Below are 17,203 nucleotides of genomic sequence, written 5' to 3'. Positions count from 1 at the left end.
TGCCAATATCAAGGTTTTCTTTAGTTGTTTAATGGATATCTAACCAGATTTCTGCAAGAATATATCCAGGCACTGTTCAAGGGACAGTTCTCTTCAAGCCTACTCCCAGAAAGCACTGATGACAAGAATACGCAGTCTGGCACCCTCCTTTTCCATACTCTCCCACCACTGCCCCAGCAGCCTTTGCACTTTCAGGACGCCCACACCTGTTGTCACCACCCACAGTGTTCTAAGGGCATTTAATACACACACAAGAATGGAAAGTAAATGGCTGAGTAAGGGATAAGAATTGTGGTACTGTAAGGTAAATCTTTCCCCCTGTTACAAGAGAATTCTACTATTCCCTGTTCTCACATCTAGACAGTACATAAGCCCAGATCTCTTTTGGAGACACTAGCTGTGATACCACAAAAAAGATGTGACCCACCAGCAGAGCCCTGGGGTGGCTGTCAGATTCACATCTGATTTGGGAACTATCATAGCCTATGGCGTGAAGCATTACTCCCAGAGCCTGATCTAATTTAAGAAAACCTCCAGAGAACTGCAGCTCAGAGGAACTGAAAATCCACACCACCTCATACACTGCAGGGATTCTTTTCATGCATCTTGTGGGATTTCTCCATCCAGCAGCTTTTGTGGCCCTTGTATTCCTCTGAAGTAGTGTTCAAAGCGGAGCGTGATAAGGGGGAGGGTTATCTGCCTCACTGAGCTTCCAGCAGCAAAACTAGTTACAGGATGCTGTAAAATCATAGCTAGCCAATAGTAAAAAGCTGTTACTGAAAATATTTGTTAAAGCTGTAGGAAATGTTGGTTATGGAAATCAGAACAATAGCTACATACAACATTTCCATTTAATTCAGTTCAATCAAACAAGAAATACTAGAAGGAGCCAGAAAGCTCCCAGGAAATTCATAATCATCAGCCAGCTGAGCTCTATGGTGAATACGCCTGTAGAATTTTCCCGGGATCAGTTCATCATTCTGAAATTTGTAATTGGTCCATATGTGCGAGACTTGCAATAGGGCTGATTTGTTCAGTGAACGTGATGATCCAGCTCTTTTTCATCTGCTCCTAGCTGTATTTAATGCTCCCTGCTAACTGAAAAGGCTTCCATTTGGCACTTATTTTAGAAACTCAGGTCAGCATCTCATCTTCAGGAAGCATTTAGAAGCTGTCTTTCTATCCATGGGAGCCCTTCTATTAAACAAAATAAAAGTCAATCACAATCACTGTCGTTATAGCCAGACCCAATATGGGGAATTCAGAAAATGACCAATGACTTGTTGCTGCCTGAGTAATGTATTAAATCTGTGAGCAAGCAATAAGCCATCTGGACTACTGCAGTCTAGCCATGGAAATGGAGAATAGCCACTGTTTATTTTCCTCATGTGTGACTCCTGTCCATCAGTGTTTAAGCACTGATTCAGATTCTGCTCCTTTTAGATTTGGAAGACTGGAAGGGGCCTCTGGAAGTTATTTTTTTAGGGTTGCTCTGCTACACGTGTTGGAGATAGTGCTGGGTTCTCATAACCAGATGTGCTCAGAAATCTCTCATGTTATCCACCAAACAAGAGAATGCTCTGAATAAGCACCAGCACATATTGACTGCGGAGGCTGTGGGATCTCCACCTTGAAGATCTTCCAAGAAGCCACTCGAGCATGACCTTGGGCACCCTGCTGTGGGTGTCCCTGCTGGAGCTGGGGTTGGAGCAGAGGGACACAGAGGTCCCTTCCCACCTCAGCCATTCTGGGATCCTGTAAAGGTAGGAAGTGCCTCTTCTAGGAAGACAGAAAAGGCCATGGAAATTTGTTAATGGCTTTTACAACTCTAACTCCGTTCTTGTGACTGCCAAGCCAAACCACTTCCTGTGTGCTAACCTCAGACCAGGATTGTACTCGTGTGTTTGTATCATCTTCAAGAACTCAGGATGCCCATAGAAGCCTTTTACCATCATGCTGATCAATTTTTTATGTCCACCTACACTAATGATAGTGTGAGATGAAGTTAAACCTCACAGAATCAATAAAGCTATGCTGAAGTAAACATTATCTCAAAAAAAAAAAAAAAAAAAAAAGTCAAAAAGGCATCAAGGGTATTTATGAAATACTGGTATCCAGAACAGAATGAATGGAAGTGGAGAAGGGATAGGGTTTTGGAGGGCTGATGGATATTTAAAACCTTCATATACTTAGATGAAGAAGAAAGATACCCTTTCCTTTCTCTCTCTGGCTTGTAAATCAGCTCTATAGTTATTGCACGCTGTAGGAATGATTTGTTTGGGATAATCATTTAGCCCAGATGCATTTGGTCTCCTCTGCTTTGGCCTCTCCCCTCCTACATAAACAGCCTCAATCACATTCGTGTTTTCCCCAAAACCTCCCACTGTTGCGCTACCAGAACCAGCAACTGAAAAATGTCAGCTGCTAATACTTGTATTTTCATACTATCTTAATAATAACTCTGTCCTGTTTTCCTCAGTGACTGTAACTGACTACCACCAAGTCTGGTGTCATAGAGCAAGCCATTACCAAAAAAAGGCTGGCAGAGTTGGATGCAGGAGACACTGACCTCGGTTTCTGTGTCCATCTCCTACAGCAGAGTTGGCTAGCTGGTACCTCCTGGTAAGATCCAGAAGACAAGCATTAAAAACGTACACAGTATTAATGATCTGTCCGTTCTTCTAGAAGAAATTTCCCATATTTGAGGTCATTAACCCAAACCTGGTTAACCCAAACCCATTAACCTGGTCCAAATTTGGTTGAACTTTCTAATGGCAGCACAGCTAACACATTACGACATTTCTACGAATACTGTGCTAAAAACAAACCTGTAGCGAATCTTCGGAACAAACTACAGGACCAGTCTTTTATTGAGGAGCCAAGCATAGAATCATAGAATCACCAAGGTTGGAAAAGACCTAAAAGACCATCCAATCCAACCGTTCACCTATTACCAGTAGCTTCCACTAAACCATGTCCCTCAACACAGCAGCAGAGAGGATCACTTCCCTTCACCTGCTGGTCATGTAACTTTGAATGCACAGCAGGATCCCATTGGCCAGTGCTGGCTCTTTTGGAAAACTTCAACTGCTTCTTAATCTTGCATTGTACTTAGAAAACTAGTATGTTCTCCCTTAGCTCGTTGCTTCAGTTTTGCTGTTAGGCCCATCTCCCTACCTTTTCACCACCTCCCTTCCCCCTTTCCTGGTTCCTGGGTTCCTTTGACCCTCTGCCCCATTAGTCACAGAACCGGGCTGCACTGGGCTGGAACCGTGACAGCGCCCCAGTGCCCCAGAGTCCCGTTTGACTGCCCACAGGCTTCTGGCAGCGACTTCATGGCTGCCGGCCTGAACTACCAGTCAGCAGTAATAATCAGAGGGACGAACCAGAGCAGGGAGTCTGAGCCGCCGCGCCTCAGGGCCTCCTTGCGTGTCCCAGCAGCTCTTGCTGTGGTGTTTTGCCGCCGTTGTCCCTTTCTGGGAAGGCTCCTTTGGTGTGAGCCTCCACTATGAAGCTGATGCGCATGGGATCTTTGCCAAACTGGCCCAGCTGTGGATTCCCAGTGTGCCCTGGATGCTTCCCAGCGCGCTGCGGGACTCACAGGACCTCCCCGTATGCTCTGGGGGATGCTGCATTCCCTCAGTGGGACGTGGGCTCCCGCTCAGGATGTGCTCTCTCCCCCTGAGGCACGGCTGTCTGTGGGCACCTCAGAGCCACCGATGCCTCTTTTCCCCTTTTTTCCTCCTCCCCAGGCGCGTGACCCCAAACCCCGCACAGCAGCACTCTCCTGCGGCAATGCCTTTCATGCTGCCGCTGTGCCGGACCCACTGCCACCACAATGACACAGGCTGCAGAGATGTGTATGTTGTTAATTAATAATTTTTATTTTAATTATAATTTAGAGATTAAGTATAATGAAATTATAATTATATATTATATATAATGAAATTATAATTATAATGAAATTACATGCCAGATGGAAAATGGAAGTGAAAATCTGGGAGAGGTTGTCGTTCACCCAGTGGAAGATGTTGTTGTTCACCCGTTGGAAGATGTTATTATTCATCCATTGGAAGATGGTTTTTTTCATCCAGCGGAAGATGTTGTCGTTCATCCAGTGGAAGATGTTGACGTCATCATAGGTGCCTTCAGCGCAGGAACCTTTGGTGTGCTGAGGTGTGTCCCACCACACCGGCTGACTTTCACCATTTGACGCACAGGCTGTCAAATGGACAAAAGTATTTCACAGAAATCACTCTCTGTTCCCATGGAAGCTGAGGCCGTTTGTCTGGTTCCCTGGAAGTGACAGGGAAAGGGCGCATGGAAAAGGCTGCAGGCTCGTTTTGCAGAGCATCACCCTGCAGGGCTCTGATTCCTGTGCTGCTTTTCCAGCCTCACAGGATTGCTCAGGGCAGCCTGTGGGACTCACTCCACCTCCGGCAGGGCCCATTTTGCATGGGGGGCTCTGGCTGGGTGTCAGCCCTATGGCTGGGCAAGTCCCTTTGCACAGTGGATGGATCTCTGTGCGCCTGCTTTCCTTGGAAGTCTTCATGTACCAGACCTTTGTGTTTCCCTGCTCCCCGGCCCTGCCTTGCTCCATGCTTGATGGATCTCAGGCACTTTCCTATACCCGACGTCTTCTCCATCTTCTCCAGAGGGTATAGATAACACAACAAAGCCGGAAAATTTGGTAGTCTGTTAAGTTTTCTCTAAGGTACCAGGCTATCTGGCTTTGCTTAAGGAAGTCCCAGAGGTGGCGCAGCCTGTCGAGCAAGCTGAAGGCCTTCTGCTTGGTGTGCGGTAACTGCTGCTTTGGGCCCTCTGGATGCACAGACTCGCTGACCTCGTATGGGACCTCTTTGGGATGTGGAGAAAGGCCAAGCCAGAAAGGCCAGTTGGAGGCATGCTGATCAGCATTAATGGGCAGCCTTTCCTCAGGATGCACAAGTATTTCGTCTCCATTCCCAGGACAGGTTGTTAGTCCAATCCAGCATAGCAAGTTGGAGGTCTGGCTCACGGTCTCAAACAAATGCTGCTCCTTGGGAAGGACATGGATTTTGTTCTCGTTGTCAGTCTTGGTGTGGCAGGAGCTTAGTCCAAACCGGCAGAGCCAGTTGGAGGTCTGGCTCTTGGTATCGACCAAGATGTGCTCCTCATGAAGGACCAGGTTTTTCTTCCCATCCTCAATCTTGATGGAGGAGCAGGTGGTTAGTCCAAACCTGCAGAGCCAGCCAGAGGTCTGGCTCTTGGTTTCAGCTAAACACTGCTCCTCGTGAAGAACCTGGTTATTGTTCCCATCCTGCACCTTGGTGTAGCAGGTAGTAAGGCCAAACCAGCAGAGCCAGCCAGAGCTCTGGCTCTCAGTTTCAGCCGGACGCTGCTCCTTGTGGAAGACCTGGTTATTGGTCCTGTCCTTGATCTTGCTGGGACAGGTGGTTAGGCCAAGCCAGCACAGCCAGCCAGAGGTCTGGCTGTCAGTCTCAATGGGGTGCTGCTCCTCAGGAAGGACCAGCTTTTTGTCCCAATTCCAGGCCCAGCTGGGATAGCTGAAAAAGCCAGTAATTGGAGACATGAAAGGAAGGGAGATGAGGAAGAGAGTCAGGCTGAGCTTCATCCTGTTCTCTCCCAAGGACCACTCTCAAAACACAAATGGCTGTCACCAAGAGCAGAGCTCCAGCAGTGACCACCAGGATGGTGCTACCGCCTCACGAGTCTGAGCTGGGGGAGGCAGCCAACGTGACCTGGTAAAGACTGATGTCCTGCCCCGCACTGTGATGTCACAATGCCTTTCCCTGGGTGTGTGCACCCATGCAGCCAGCTCAGGGCTGGAGACCCTACGCCCAAATCCCACCTCCCCGTTCCACCTCCCTTTTTTCCAATCCATCTGCACTCTGTGTAATTTTCACTATCAGTCGAGGCTATAGAGTCGTAGACTCATAGAATGGCCTGTGTGGAAAAGGACCACAACCATCATCCGTTTTCAACCCCCCAGCTATGTGCAGGGTCACCAGCCATCTGACCAGGCTGCCCCGAGCCACATCCAGCCTGGCCTTGAATGCCTCCAGGAATGGGGCATCCACAACCTCTTTGGGCAGCCTGTTCCAGTGAGTTACCACTCTGTTCAAAAACCTTCTCCTACTATGTAACCTAATCCTTTCCTGTCTTAGTTTAAAAACATTCCCCCTTGTTCTGTCACTATCCACCCTTGTAAACAGACGTAAACAGACGTTAGGTGCTCCTCTCCCATCCTTTTGACCCCTTCAGTCCAACAGCACTGAACACTGAGATAATTTGCTGTAGTTATAAGAAGGAAAGAAAATAAAAGAATATATGACAACGTAGACCAAGTGATTCGATCCTTTGCTTACATCTCCCATAGCAGTGTCCGTATTTGACATCTGCATGACCCAGATTCAAAGAATTGTAGGGGCTGAAAGGGAGCTCTCGAGATGACCGAGTCCAGCCCACCTGCCAAAGCAGGCTCTCTAGACTAGGTTGCTCAGTTAGGAGTCCAGGCGTGCCTTGAACATCTCCAGACAAGGAGACTCCACAACCTACTTGTACAGGAGTTCCAGTGCTCTGTCACCCTCACCTTGAAGACATTCTTATGCACGTGTGTACAGAACTTCCTCTTTTGGCCGTTTCCCAGTGTCCTGTCCCCACGCGTGGCTGAAAGGAGCTTGTCCATGTTCCTTTCATAGAATCACAGAATCACCAAGGTTGGAAAAGACCTAAAAAATCATCCAGTTCAACAGTTCACCTATTAGCAATTCCTTCCACTATCCATGTCCCTCAACACAACATTAGACTGTTCCTTGAACACTCCCAGGGTCGGTGACTCCACCACCTCCCTGGGCAGTCCATTCCAGTGCCTGACCACCCTTTCTGAGAAGTAATACTTCCCAATGTCCAGCTTGAATCTCCCCTGCCATAGCTTGAAACCATTCCCTCCAGTGTTATCACTAATGACACAAAAGAAGAGGCCGACCCCCAGCTCACTACAGCCTCCCTTCAGGAAGTTATAGAGAGCAGTAAGGTCTCCCCTGAGCCTCCTCTTCTCCAGGCTGAACATTCCCAGCTCCTTCAGCCTCTCTCCTCATGAGGTCTGTGCTCCAGACCCCTCACCAGCTTTGTTGCTCTCCTTCGAACACATTCCAGGGCCTCAATGTCTTTCTTGCAGTGACCGGCCCTAATAAGAGAGGTGCTCCAGGCCCTTTATCATCTTCATGGCCATCCGCTGGACTCTTTCCAGGAGGTCCCTGTCTTTTTTGTACCAGGGAGCCCAGAACTGGACGCAGTACTCCAGCTGCGTCCTGACCAGGGCAAAGTAGAGGGGGAGGATCACTTCCCTTCACCTGCTGGTCATGTACCTTTTAATGCACTGCAGGATCCCATTGGCCTCCGTGGGCATCAGGGCACAGTTCTGGCTCATGGCCAACCTGTTGTCCGTGTGGACTGCCAGGTTTCTCATCACAGAGCTCCTCTCCAGCAGGCCATGTGCCAACCTGTACCTGTGGATATATGTTCTGAGGTGCAAGAGTCCATTCTTGTTTTGGTAAGCCTCATGTAATAGAATCATGGAATCATAGAATGGCCTGGTTTGAAAAGGACCACAATGATCATCCAGTTTCAACCCCCCCCCTGATATGTGCAGGGTCACCAACCAAAAGATCAGGCTGTCCAGAGCCACTTCCAGCCTGGCCTTGAATGCCTTCAGGGATGGGGCATCCACAGGCTCCTTGGGCAACCTGTTCCACAGTGCGTCACCACCCTCTGTGTGAAAAACTTCCTCCTAATATCTCACCTAAATCTCCCCTGTCTCAGTCTCAAACCATTCCCCCTTCTTCTATCACTACCCAGCCTCATAAACAGTCCTTCCCCCTCCTGTTTATATGCTCCTCTCGTGTACTGGAAGGCCACAAAGTGGTCTCCACAGACCCTTCACCAAGCTCACCTGTTTCCTTAATCTTGCATTCCACTATCATACTTAGAATAGTAGTATGTTCTCCCTTAGCTCGTTGCTTCAGTTTTGTTGTTGGGCCCATCTCCATACCTTTTCACCACCTCCCTTCCCCCTTTCCTGGTTCCTGGGTTCGTTTGTCCCTCTGCCCCATTAGTCACAGAACCGGGCTGCACTGGGCTGGAACCGTGACAGCGCCCCAGTGCCCCAGAGTCCCGTTCGACTGCCCACAGGCTTCTGGCAGCGACTTCATGGCTGCCGGCCTGAACTACCAGTCAGCAGTAATAATCAGAGGGACGAACCAGAGCAGGGAGTCTGAGCCGCCGCGCCTCAGGGCCTCCTTGCGTGTCCCAGCAGCTCTTGCTGTGGTGTTTTGCCGCCGTTGTCCCTTTCTGGGAAGGCTCCTTTGGTGTGAGCCTCCACTATGAAGCTGATGCGCATGGGATCTTTGCCAAACTGGCCCAGCTGTGGATTCCCAGTGTGCCCTGGATGCTTCCCAGCGCGCTGCGGGACTCACAGGACCTCCCCGTGTGCTCTGGGGGACGCTGCATTCCCTCAGTGGGACGTGGGCTCCCGCTCAGGATGTGCTCTCTCCCCCTGAGGCACGGCTGTCTGTGGGCACCTCAGAGCCACCGATGCCTCTTTTCCCCCGGCCCAGCGCCCTTCCTCCTCCCCAGGCGCGTGCCCCCAAACCCCGCACAGCAGCACTCTCCTGCAGCAATGCCTTTCGTGCTGCCGCTGTGCCGGACCCACTGCCACCACAATGACACAGGCTGCAGAGATGTGTATGTTGTTAATTAATAATTTTTATTTCAATTATAATTATAGTTTAAGTATAAGGAAATTATAATTATATATAATATAACCACATATTATATATAATGAAATTATAATGAAATTACATGCCAGATGGGAAATGGAGGTGAAAAACTGGGAGAGGTTGTCGTTCACCCAGTTGAAGATGTTGTTGTTCATCCAATGGAAGATGTTGTTGTCATCGGAGGTGCCTTCAGCGCAGGAACCTTTGGTGGGCTGAGGTGTGTCACACCGGCTGACTGTCACCATTTGACCCACAGGCTGTCAGATGGACAAAAGTACTTCACGAAAATCGCTTTCTGTTCCTGTGGAAGCTGAGGTCTGGTTCCCTGGAAGTGACAGGGAAAGGGCGCAGGGAAAGGGCTGCAGGATCGTTTTGCAGAGCACCACCCTGCAGGGTTCTGATTCCTGTGCTGCTTTTCCAGCCTCACAGGATTGCTCAGGGCAGCCTGTGGGGCTCACTCCACCTCCGGCAAGGCCCATTTTGCACGGGGTCTCTGGCTGGGTGTCAGCGTCCAGCTCGGAAAGTTCCTGTGCACAGCTGATGGACCTCTGTGCGTCTGCTTTCTTTGGAAGACTTCACATTGCGGTTCCCTGCTTTCCATGGTTTTCTCCGTGCTTAATGTCTTAGCTGTCCCTGGTGACTTCACAGTATTTGCCAGATTCTGCCGACTGCCTTCATCAGCTGCCATGTAAACCAGTCTTCTGCGAATTCTATAAAGAAACAGGCTACCCGGCTTTGCTTACAGAAGTCCCAGATGTGCCACACGATGTCGAGCAAGCTGGAGGCCTCCTGCTTGGTGTGTGGGGACTGCCGCTTTGGCCCCTGTGGAGCAGAAGGCTCGCTGAACCAGTATGGGTCCCATCTGGGCTGTGGAGTACGGCCAAGCCAGAAGGGCCAGTTGGAGACCTGGCCATCTGCATTGATTTGCAGTGTCTCCTGAGGATGCACAAGAACATTGTCTCCATTCCCAGGACAGGTTTTTATTCCAGTCCTGCAGAGCCAGTTGGAGATATGACTCTTGGTCTCAACCAGGCTCTGGTCCTCAGGAATGACGTGGTTTTTATTCACGTCCTCAGTCTTGGTGGGGCATGTGGTTAGTCCAAGCCAGCAGAGCCAGTTGGAGGTGTTGCTCTTGGTCTCAACCAGGCTCTGCTCTTTGGGAAGCACCTGGTTGTTGTTGCCATCCTCGATGTTGGTGGGGCACGTGCTCAGGCCAAACCAGCAGACCAAGCTGGAGGTCTGGCTCTTGTTGTCAACCGGGCGCTGCTTCTCTTGAAGGACCTGATTGATGTTCCCATCCTTGATCTTGGTGGGGCAGGGAGTTAGTCCAAACAAGCAGAGCCAGTCGAAGGTCTGACTCTTGGTCTCAGCTGGGCTCTGCTCTTTGGGAAGAACCTGGTTGTTTTTCCCATCGTTGAACGTGGTGGGGCAGGTGGTTAGGCCATACCTGCAGAGCCAGTTGGAGGTCTCGCTTTTAGTTTGAAGCTGACGCTGCTCCTTCTGATGGACCTGGATTTTGTTCCCGTCCTCGATCTTGGTGGGGCAGGAGGTCAGGCCAAACCAGCAGAGCCAGCCAGAGGTCTGACTCTTGATTTCAACCATAAGCTGTTCATCTGGAAGGGCCTGGTTGCTGTTCCCATCCTCAGTCTTGCTGGGACAGGTGGTCAGGCCAAACCAGCACAGCCAGCCAGAGGTCTGGCTGTTGGTCTCAATGGGGTGCTGCTCCTCGGGAAGGACCAGCTTTTTGTCCCAATTCCAGGCCCAGCTGGGATAGCTGAAAAAGCCAGTAATTGGAGAGATGAAAGGAAGGGAGATGAGGAAGAGAGTCAGGCTGAGCTTCATCCTGTTCTCTCCCAAGGACCACTCTCAACACACAAATGGCTGTCACCAAGAGCAGAGCTCCAGCAGTGACCACCAGGACGGTGAGACCGCCTCACGTGTCTGAGCTGGGGGAGGCAGCCAACGTGACCTGGTAAAGACTGATGTCCTGCCCCGCACTGTGATGTCACAATGCCTTTCCCTGGGTGTGTGCACCCACGCACCCAGCTCAGGGCTGGAGACCCTACGCCCAAATCCCACCTCCCCGTTCCACCTCCCTTTTTTCCAATCCATCTGCACTCTGTGTAATTTTCACTATCAGTCGAGGCTATAGAGTTGTAGAATCATAGAATGGCCTTGGTGGAAAAGGACCACAACCATCATCCGTTTTCAACCCCCCAGCTATGTGCAGGGTCACCAGCCATCTGACCAGGCTGCCCCGAGCCACATCCAGCCTGGCCTTGAATGCCTCCAGGGATGGGGCATCCACAACCTCTTTGGGCAGCCTGTTCCAGTGAGTTACCACTCTGTTCAAAAACCTTCTCCTACTATGTAACCTAATCCTTTCCTGTCTTAGTTTAGAAACATTCCCCCTTGTTCTGTCACTATCCACCCTTGTAAACAGACGTAAACAGACGTTAGGTGCTCCTCTCCCATCCTTTTGACCCCTTCAGTCCAACAGCACTGAACACTGAGATAATTTGCTGTAGTTATTTGTAGGAAAGAAAATAAAAAGAATATATGACAACGTTAACCAAGAGATAGGATCCTTTGCTTACATCTCCCATAGCAGTGTCTGTATTTGACTTCTGCATGACCCAGATTCACAGAATTGCATGGGCTGGAAGGGAGCTCTCGAGATGATCGAGTCCAGCCCACCTGCCAAAGCAGGCTCCCTAGACTAGGTTGCTCAGTTAGGCATCCGGGCGGGTCTTGAACATCTCCAGACAAGGAGACTCCACAACCTACTTGTGCAGGAGTTCCAGTGCTCTGTCACCCTCACCTTGAAGACATTCTTATGCACGTGTGTACAGAACTTCCTCTTTTGGCCGTTTCCCAGTGTCCTGTCCCCACGCGTGGCTGAAAGGAGCTTGTCCATGTTCCTTTCATAGAATCACAGAATCACCAAGGTTGGAAAAGACCTAAAAAATCATCCAGTTCAACAGTTCACCTATTAGCAATTCCTTCCACTATCCATGTCCCTCAACACAACATTAGACTGTTCCTTGAACACTCCCAGGGTCGGTGACTCCACAACCTCCCTGGGCAGTCCATTCCAGTGCCTGACCACCCTTTCTGAGAAGTAATACTTCCCAATGTCCAGCTTGAATCTCCCCTGCCGTAGCTTGAAACCATTCCCTCCGGTGCTATCACTGGTGACACGAGAGAAGAGGCCGACCCCCAGCTCACTCCAATCTCCCTTTAGGATGTTATAGACAGAAATAAGGTCTCCCCTGAGCCTCCTCTTCTCCAGGCTGAACATTCCCAGCTCCTTCAGCCTCTCTCTCCTCATGAGGCCTGTGCTCCTGACCCCTCACCCACTTTGTTGCTCTCCTTCGAACACATTCCAGGGCCTCAATGTCTTTCTGACTGGCCCTAATAAGAGAGGTGCTCCAGGCCCTGTGACATTGTATGGACTTGAACTGCACTCCCTTAACACACAGACTATCTCTCCTGCTTTTGGCAGCTGTGTTTCTAAAAGTCATGTAAATGTGATAATTCAAGTGATCGTAGAATCATAGAATTAATTGGGTTGGAAGGGACCACATCAATCACCAAGTTCCACCCTCCTTGCCACAGGCAGCGTTATCAGCTGCCAGATCAAGTACTGGATCAGTTTGCCCAGGGCCCCATCCAACCTGGCCTTAAGCACCTCCGGGGATGCAGCACCCGTAACTTCTCTGCCTGTTCAGCACCTTACCACTCTCTCAGCGAAAATCACAGAATCACAGAATCACAGAATCACAGAATGACCCGGGTTGGAAGGGACCTCAAGGATCATGTAGTTCCAACCCCCCTGCCTAGCAGGGCCACTAAACATACACATTTACTAGATCAGGTTGCCCAGGGCCCTGTCCAACCTGGTCTTGAACACCTCCAAGGACAGGGCATCCACAACCTCCCTGGGCAGCCTGTTCCAGGACCTAACCACCCTTCTAGTAAAGAACTTTCCCCTAACATCCAACCTAAATCTTCCCTCCTTCAACTTAAAACCATTTCCCCTAGTCCTGCTATTGTCAGCCCTTTTGAAGAGTTTACTCCCCTCCTGGGAGTAAGTTCCCTTCAGGTATTGAAAGGCTGCAATGAGGTCACCCCACAACCTTCTCTTCTCCAGGCTGAACAAGCCCAACTCCCTCAGCCTGTCCTCATAGGGGAGGTGCTCCAGCCCCCTGATCATCTTTGTGGCCCTCCTCTGGACCCTTTCCAAAATCTCCATGTCTTTTTTGTACTGAGGGCTCCACACCTGGACACAGTACTCCAGATGGGGCCTCACAAGAGCAGAGTAGAGAGGGAAAATCTTCCTCCTGACGTCCAATCTAAATCTCCCCTCCTTTTGTTTAAAGCCATTCCATCTCATTCCATCACAGTCTATTCTTGTTAAAAGCTATTTTCCTTCCTGTTTATAAACTCTCTTTACATACTGCAATGAGGTCTCCCCACAACCTTCTCTTTTCCAGGCTGAACAAGGCCAGTTCATTCAGCCTATCCTTGTAGGGGAGGTGCTCCAGTCCTTGGAATATCTTTGGCCCTTCTCTCTCATTCTCTGGCCAGCTCTTGTTCCCCATCTAGTGGCTACATTCGTGTATCGTTCTTTTAACATTGATTTATTTTTTTAATGAATGTACTGGGCAGCGAAGTACTTTGTAAGCCCAGTCATTTTAAGCAGAAGTGTCCATTAGATTGTTTTCCAATAGCTAAGTGAGCATGCTCAGCCTGGAGAAAAGAAGGCACTGGGGACACCTCACTGCAGCCTTCCAGTGCTTAAAGGAAACTTATAAACAGGAGGGAAAACAATTTTTACGCGGGATGAATATTGGTAAGGTAAAGGTGAATTGTTTTAAAGAAAAAGAGGTGAGATTTACATTAGCTGTCAGGGGGAAAGACTTTATAACCCTGGCACAGCTGCCCATAGAGCTGTGGTGCCCCATCCCTGGAGGGGCTCAAGGCCAGACTGGATGGGCCCTGGGCAGCCTGAGCTGGTGGGGGCAACCAGCCCATGGTAGGGGCTGGGGCTGTGTGGGCTGTGAGGTCCCTTTCAACCCAGACCATTCAGTGGTTCTATGATTCTTTGTGGAACAGCTAGAAGTAAAAGGATAACTTCAGTTGGCAGTTTAACACAGTAGCCTGGTTTCTTATTAGTTTACACAGAACTTCACTATGTATCAACAAACCCAATTAAAATACTGTTGATTCTTCCATTTATCTTCACAGGAGCTGGAAAGCAAGAAGATTTAAGTAGAAATAAATTAATCTAACCGTAGATCTCTTTTGCTGCTTCCAGGATTTTGAGCCTTGTAAGGAAGTCATGTTCTTGAGCTTCCCACTGCCACTGTTAATAACAGACAGCTTGCTTTCCATCTTAGGTAAAGTCTTGTGAGGGAAGTTCACTCAAGAAAAGTAACTATAAGAAAAAAAACTAAGGGATTGTAAGACCTACAATATAATCCCAGGAGCAAAAGCTTGTTGTCCTTTCTTCTGACTGGTAGAATCTGACTCCCAAGGAGGGGGATGCAGCTGTAGCATCTGGCCACAAAGCCCAACCTGGCACACGTCACTGTACCCACAGCCAGGGTATTGTGGGAAGAGTGTGTATGGCTGAACCCAGCTCCTGGTCACATTTGCGTGCTCGTGGGGATGGGTTCTGCCTGACAGAGTTCACTCGAGTGCTCGCCCTTTTGGGTAACAGCCTAAATAAATGTGACTTTTATTGGCCGTCTGTGTATGGTCATCATTCACCCTCTTGAGAAGCATAGCAGGCAGAACTAATACTAACACGGATAACTAATGAATATCTATTTCAATATCTCTAGTTCTTAAGTAGGAAATAGCTCCCTTTGTGTTTATTCCAATGAATCTCTGAATTATATTTGACATCTAAGCATGGCTCTTGTTGCTATCATCTGAAGTACTTTGTATTATCAGCATGTACTGCAATAAGCAGTAACAGTAAATTAAATGGTGCTAGGGCACAGTCTTAGACACTAACAAATTATTGTTTATACTATTTATTTGGTGGGCAGTGCCTGGGGTATTTTCGTGCTTAAAGCTTCCCAACCAACTCCCAGGCATCATTTAGGACTTGGCACAGGCCATTCTCAATTAAATAGTCACTCTATTTGGGAGGAAGAAAGTTTGAAAGTTGGCTCAAGTGCTGGAGAATGTGCTTAACGTGGTGATACAGACATAGCCCTTGGCTGCATCCTTTCCATGGGGAAATAAAAGAGACAGATTGAAAGTTTAAATAATGCCCTCCAACACACATAAATACAGAGTTTAGTGAGCTTCTGTAAACAGCTTCTTGTTGTAGAGTTCAGAAATAGGATTTTTTGTCAAAACAAGCAGCCTGCAGAGTCCAGAAGTCCTGCCAAGATTTGGAGCAGTTGCATGTAAGTATCTCCCTCTCCTGAGTAGGTAAATGTGTAGTAAAATTTGAATTTAGATTTAATGTCTTATTTTTATTGCTATTCTTTATGCAAAGGACAAGAAATCTTTTGCCAGTGTGTACTCTCCAGTATGGAAGAGAATTCTGGATCTTTAGTGAGCAGTGCTCTGGGGGAGTATTTCCTTTATAAGGCCAGCAGTTTAGTTCCATTCGGTTAATTTCCTTCCAAAGGAGGGTCACTAAGATGATCAAAGGGCTGGAGCACCTCTCCTGTGAAGAAAGGCTGAGGGAAATGTGCTTGTTTAGTTTGGAGAAGTCTCTGCAGAGTCCTCCTCACAGCCTCCCAGTACTTGAAGGGAGCCTACAGGCAGGAGAGGGACTGGCTTTTTACTCAGTCTCATTGCAGTAAGACAAGGGGGAATGAATTTAAGCTAAAAGAGGGGACATTTAAGTTGGATGTTAGGAAGAAATAATTTACTCAGAGTGTGGTGAGGCCCTGGCCGTGCTGCCCAGAGATCTGTGATGCCCCATCCCTGGAGATGCTCAAGGCCAGGCTGGATGGGCCCTGGGCAGCCTGAGCTGGTGGGGGGCAACCAGCCCATGGCAGGGGTTGGATGTGGGTGGATTTTAAGGTCCCCTCCAACCCAAGCCATTCTATGATTCATTGATAAATAATATCTCTGAGAATATGTCTAACATTTGACCTCATCATTCTACATGAAACAGTTCAAATAAGAAAGGCTGCATACTTGATACTGACTATACATAGGAAAAAAAGGGGATAAAAAGACTTATTGCCTTGACAATTGCAGGAGTGATCATTGTATCAATTGCAGGAGTGATCACTGTATCATAGGTGTGTAAAGAACTACCAAGTTAAATTTTATTCCAGAATCCGACATTATCTTTTTTAACTCTTCAAATTTTGCTTGATCTATTTCTGCTTTGAAGACTGCACGACAGCTTTGCAAACAGGTAAAATTAACCTCCAGCCTCTTTGCAATGTTTATTCTCCTTCACACGTAACGTTATCTCAAAGAATTTCGCCATCAGCAGCCTGATCTAGAAAGCCCTTCCAAGATAAGGGAACTGAAACTTCAGCAAGTGTTAGGCCTTAAATAATGACAGACCCAAAAGACTGAGGAACTAATATGGGATCATCAGTTCATTCATGAAGAAGCGTATACTTACTTGAACCCAAGAACTTTTAAGAATAGCTCTATGGATAAGTATATACAGAACTAATATTTTGAGCCAGTTAATTTAGCAGTAATTTCCTGCATTGCAACTAATGAGATCCCGTTGGAATAAATATTATCGTTGCTGATCCAAGGCAGAAGAATAATCAAGCAAGTGTAGGAAAATAACATGCAGCTATAATAAATGCCGAGCAGATTTGTTTAATAGATGGTACTCCAGGCAGAGTCCCCAAACAAAATGTCCTTAGAGCGCTGAGATTCACGAATCTGGTTTCTAGTGCTGAACACACACATGTGTGTGTGTGTGTGTGTGTGTGTGTGTGCAAATCTCCAACCTTTGTAGAAGTAAAATGCCAGAGCTGGGTCTCACTAAGAGATGGTGCTTGGAAAGACCTTCAATACCATGTCTAAAATGGCTGTGATATATTTTCCTTCCAGCACTCTTAACTATTGGAGCTTCCAGGAACTGAATTCCTCCAGTCTTTATGCTACAGTGGTGGCCATGGTGTGATTGGTTCTGTGGAGCATTACTGGCAGCTAAACCTCAGCTGTCTCTTTATCTCTAGCAGTAGTTTTGTGTTGAGATTCATTTGGAAATACCACAGATCCTTGCAGTTTTCAGCAAATCGGGGTCATTAGTGTGATGTCTACACAAGGACAGCACACTGCTACCATGCTCATTTTCACATCAAACCCATTGAGTTTCTGTCCAAACCAGACAACTCATTATATGTTGAAGCCTGTCTAAATGGTACGTGATTTTCGAGGGATGGTAATGGTTTGGTGCTGTTGTGAAGTGTAGT

At 48.2% G+C, this 17,203-nt stretch overlaps 1 protein-coding gene across 1 annotated transcript; it reads right to left on the bottom strand.

Annotated features, from left to right (window-relative positions):
- Positions 1-8,738: 8,738 nt before the first annotated feature.
- LOC146762857 (uncharacterized) lies at positions 8,739-11,360 on the bottom strand. The gene has a single exon (XM_085536482.1). It carries the CDS (start codon positions 10,620-10,622, stop codon positions 9,423-9,425), a length of 1,200 nt encoding a protein of 399 aa, XP_085392608.1. The 5' UTR covers positions 10,623-11,360; the 3' UTR covers positions 8,739-9,422.
- Positions 11,361-17,203: the final 5,843 nt, after the last annotated feature.

Source organism: Coturnix japonica, chromosome 1 (assembly GCF_054131305.1).
Source record: "Coturnix japonica strain WE chromosome 1, WE-NBRP24, whole genome shotgun sequence".
Classification (NCBI taxonomy): Eukaryota; Metazoa; Chordata; class Aves; order Galliformes; family Phasianidae; genus Coturnix; species Coturnix japonica.
The sequence above is the reverse complement of the archived record's forward strand: the minus strand, read 5'-3'. Positions and strand labels throughout refer to the sequence as shown.

Coding starts and splice junctions, on each gene's coding strand:
- LOC146762857 (XM_085536482.1), bottom strand. CDS start 10,622: ATGAAGCTCAGCCTGACTCTCTTCCTCATCTCCCTTCCTTTCATCTCT.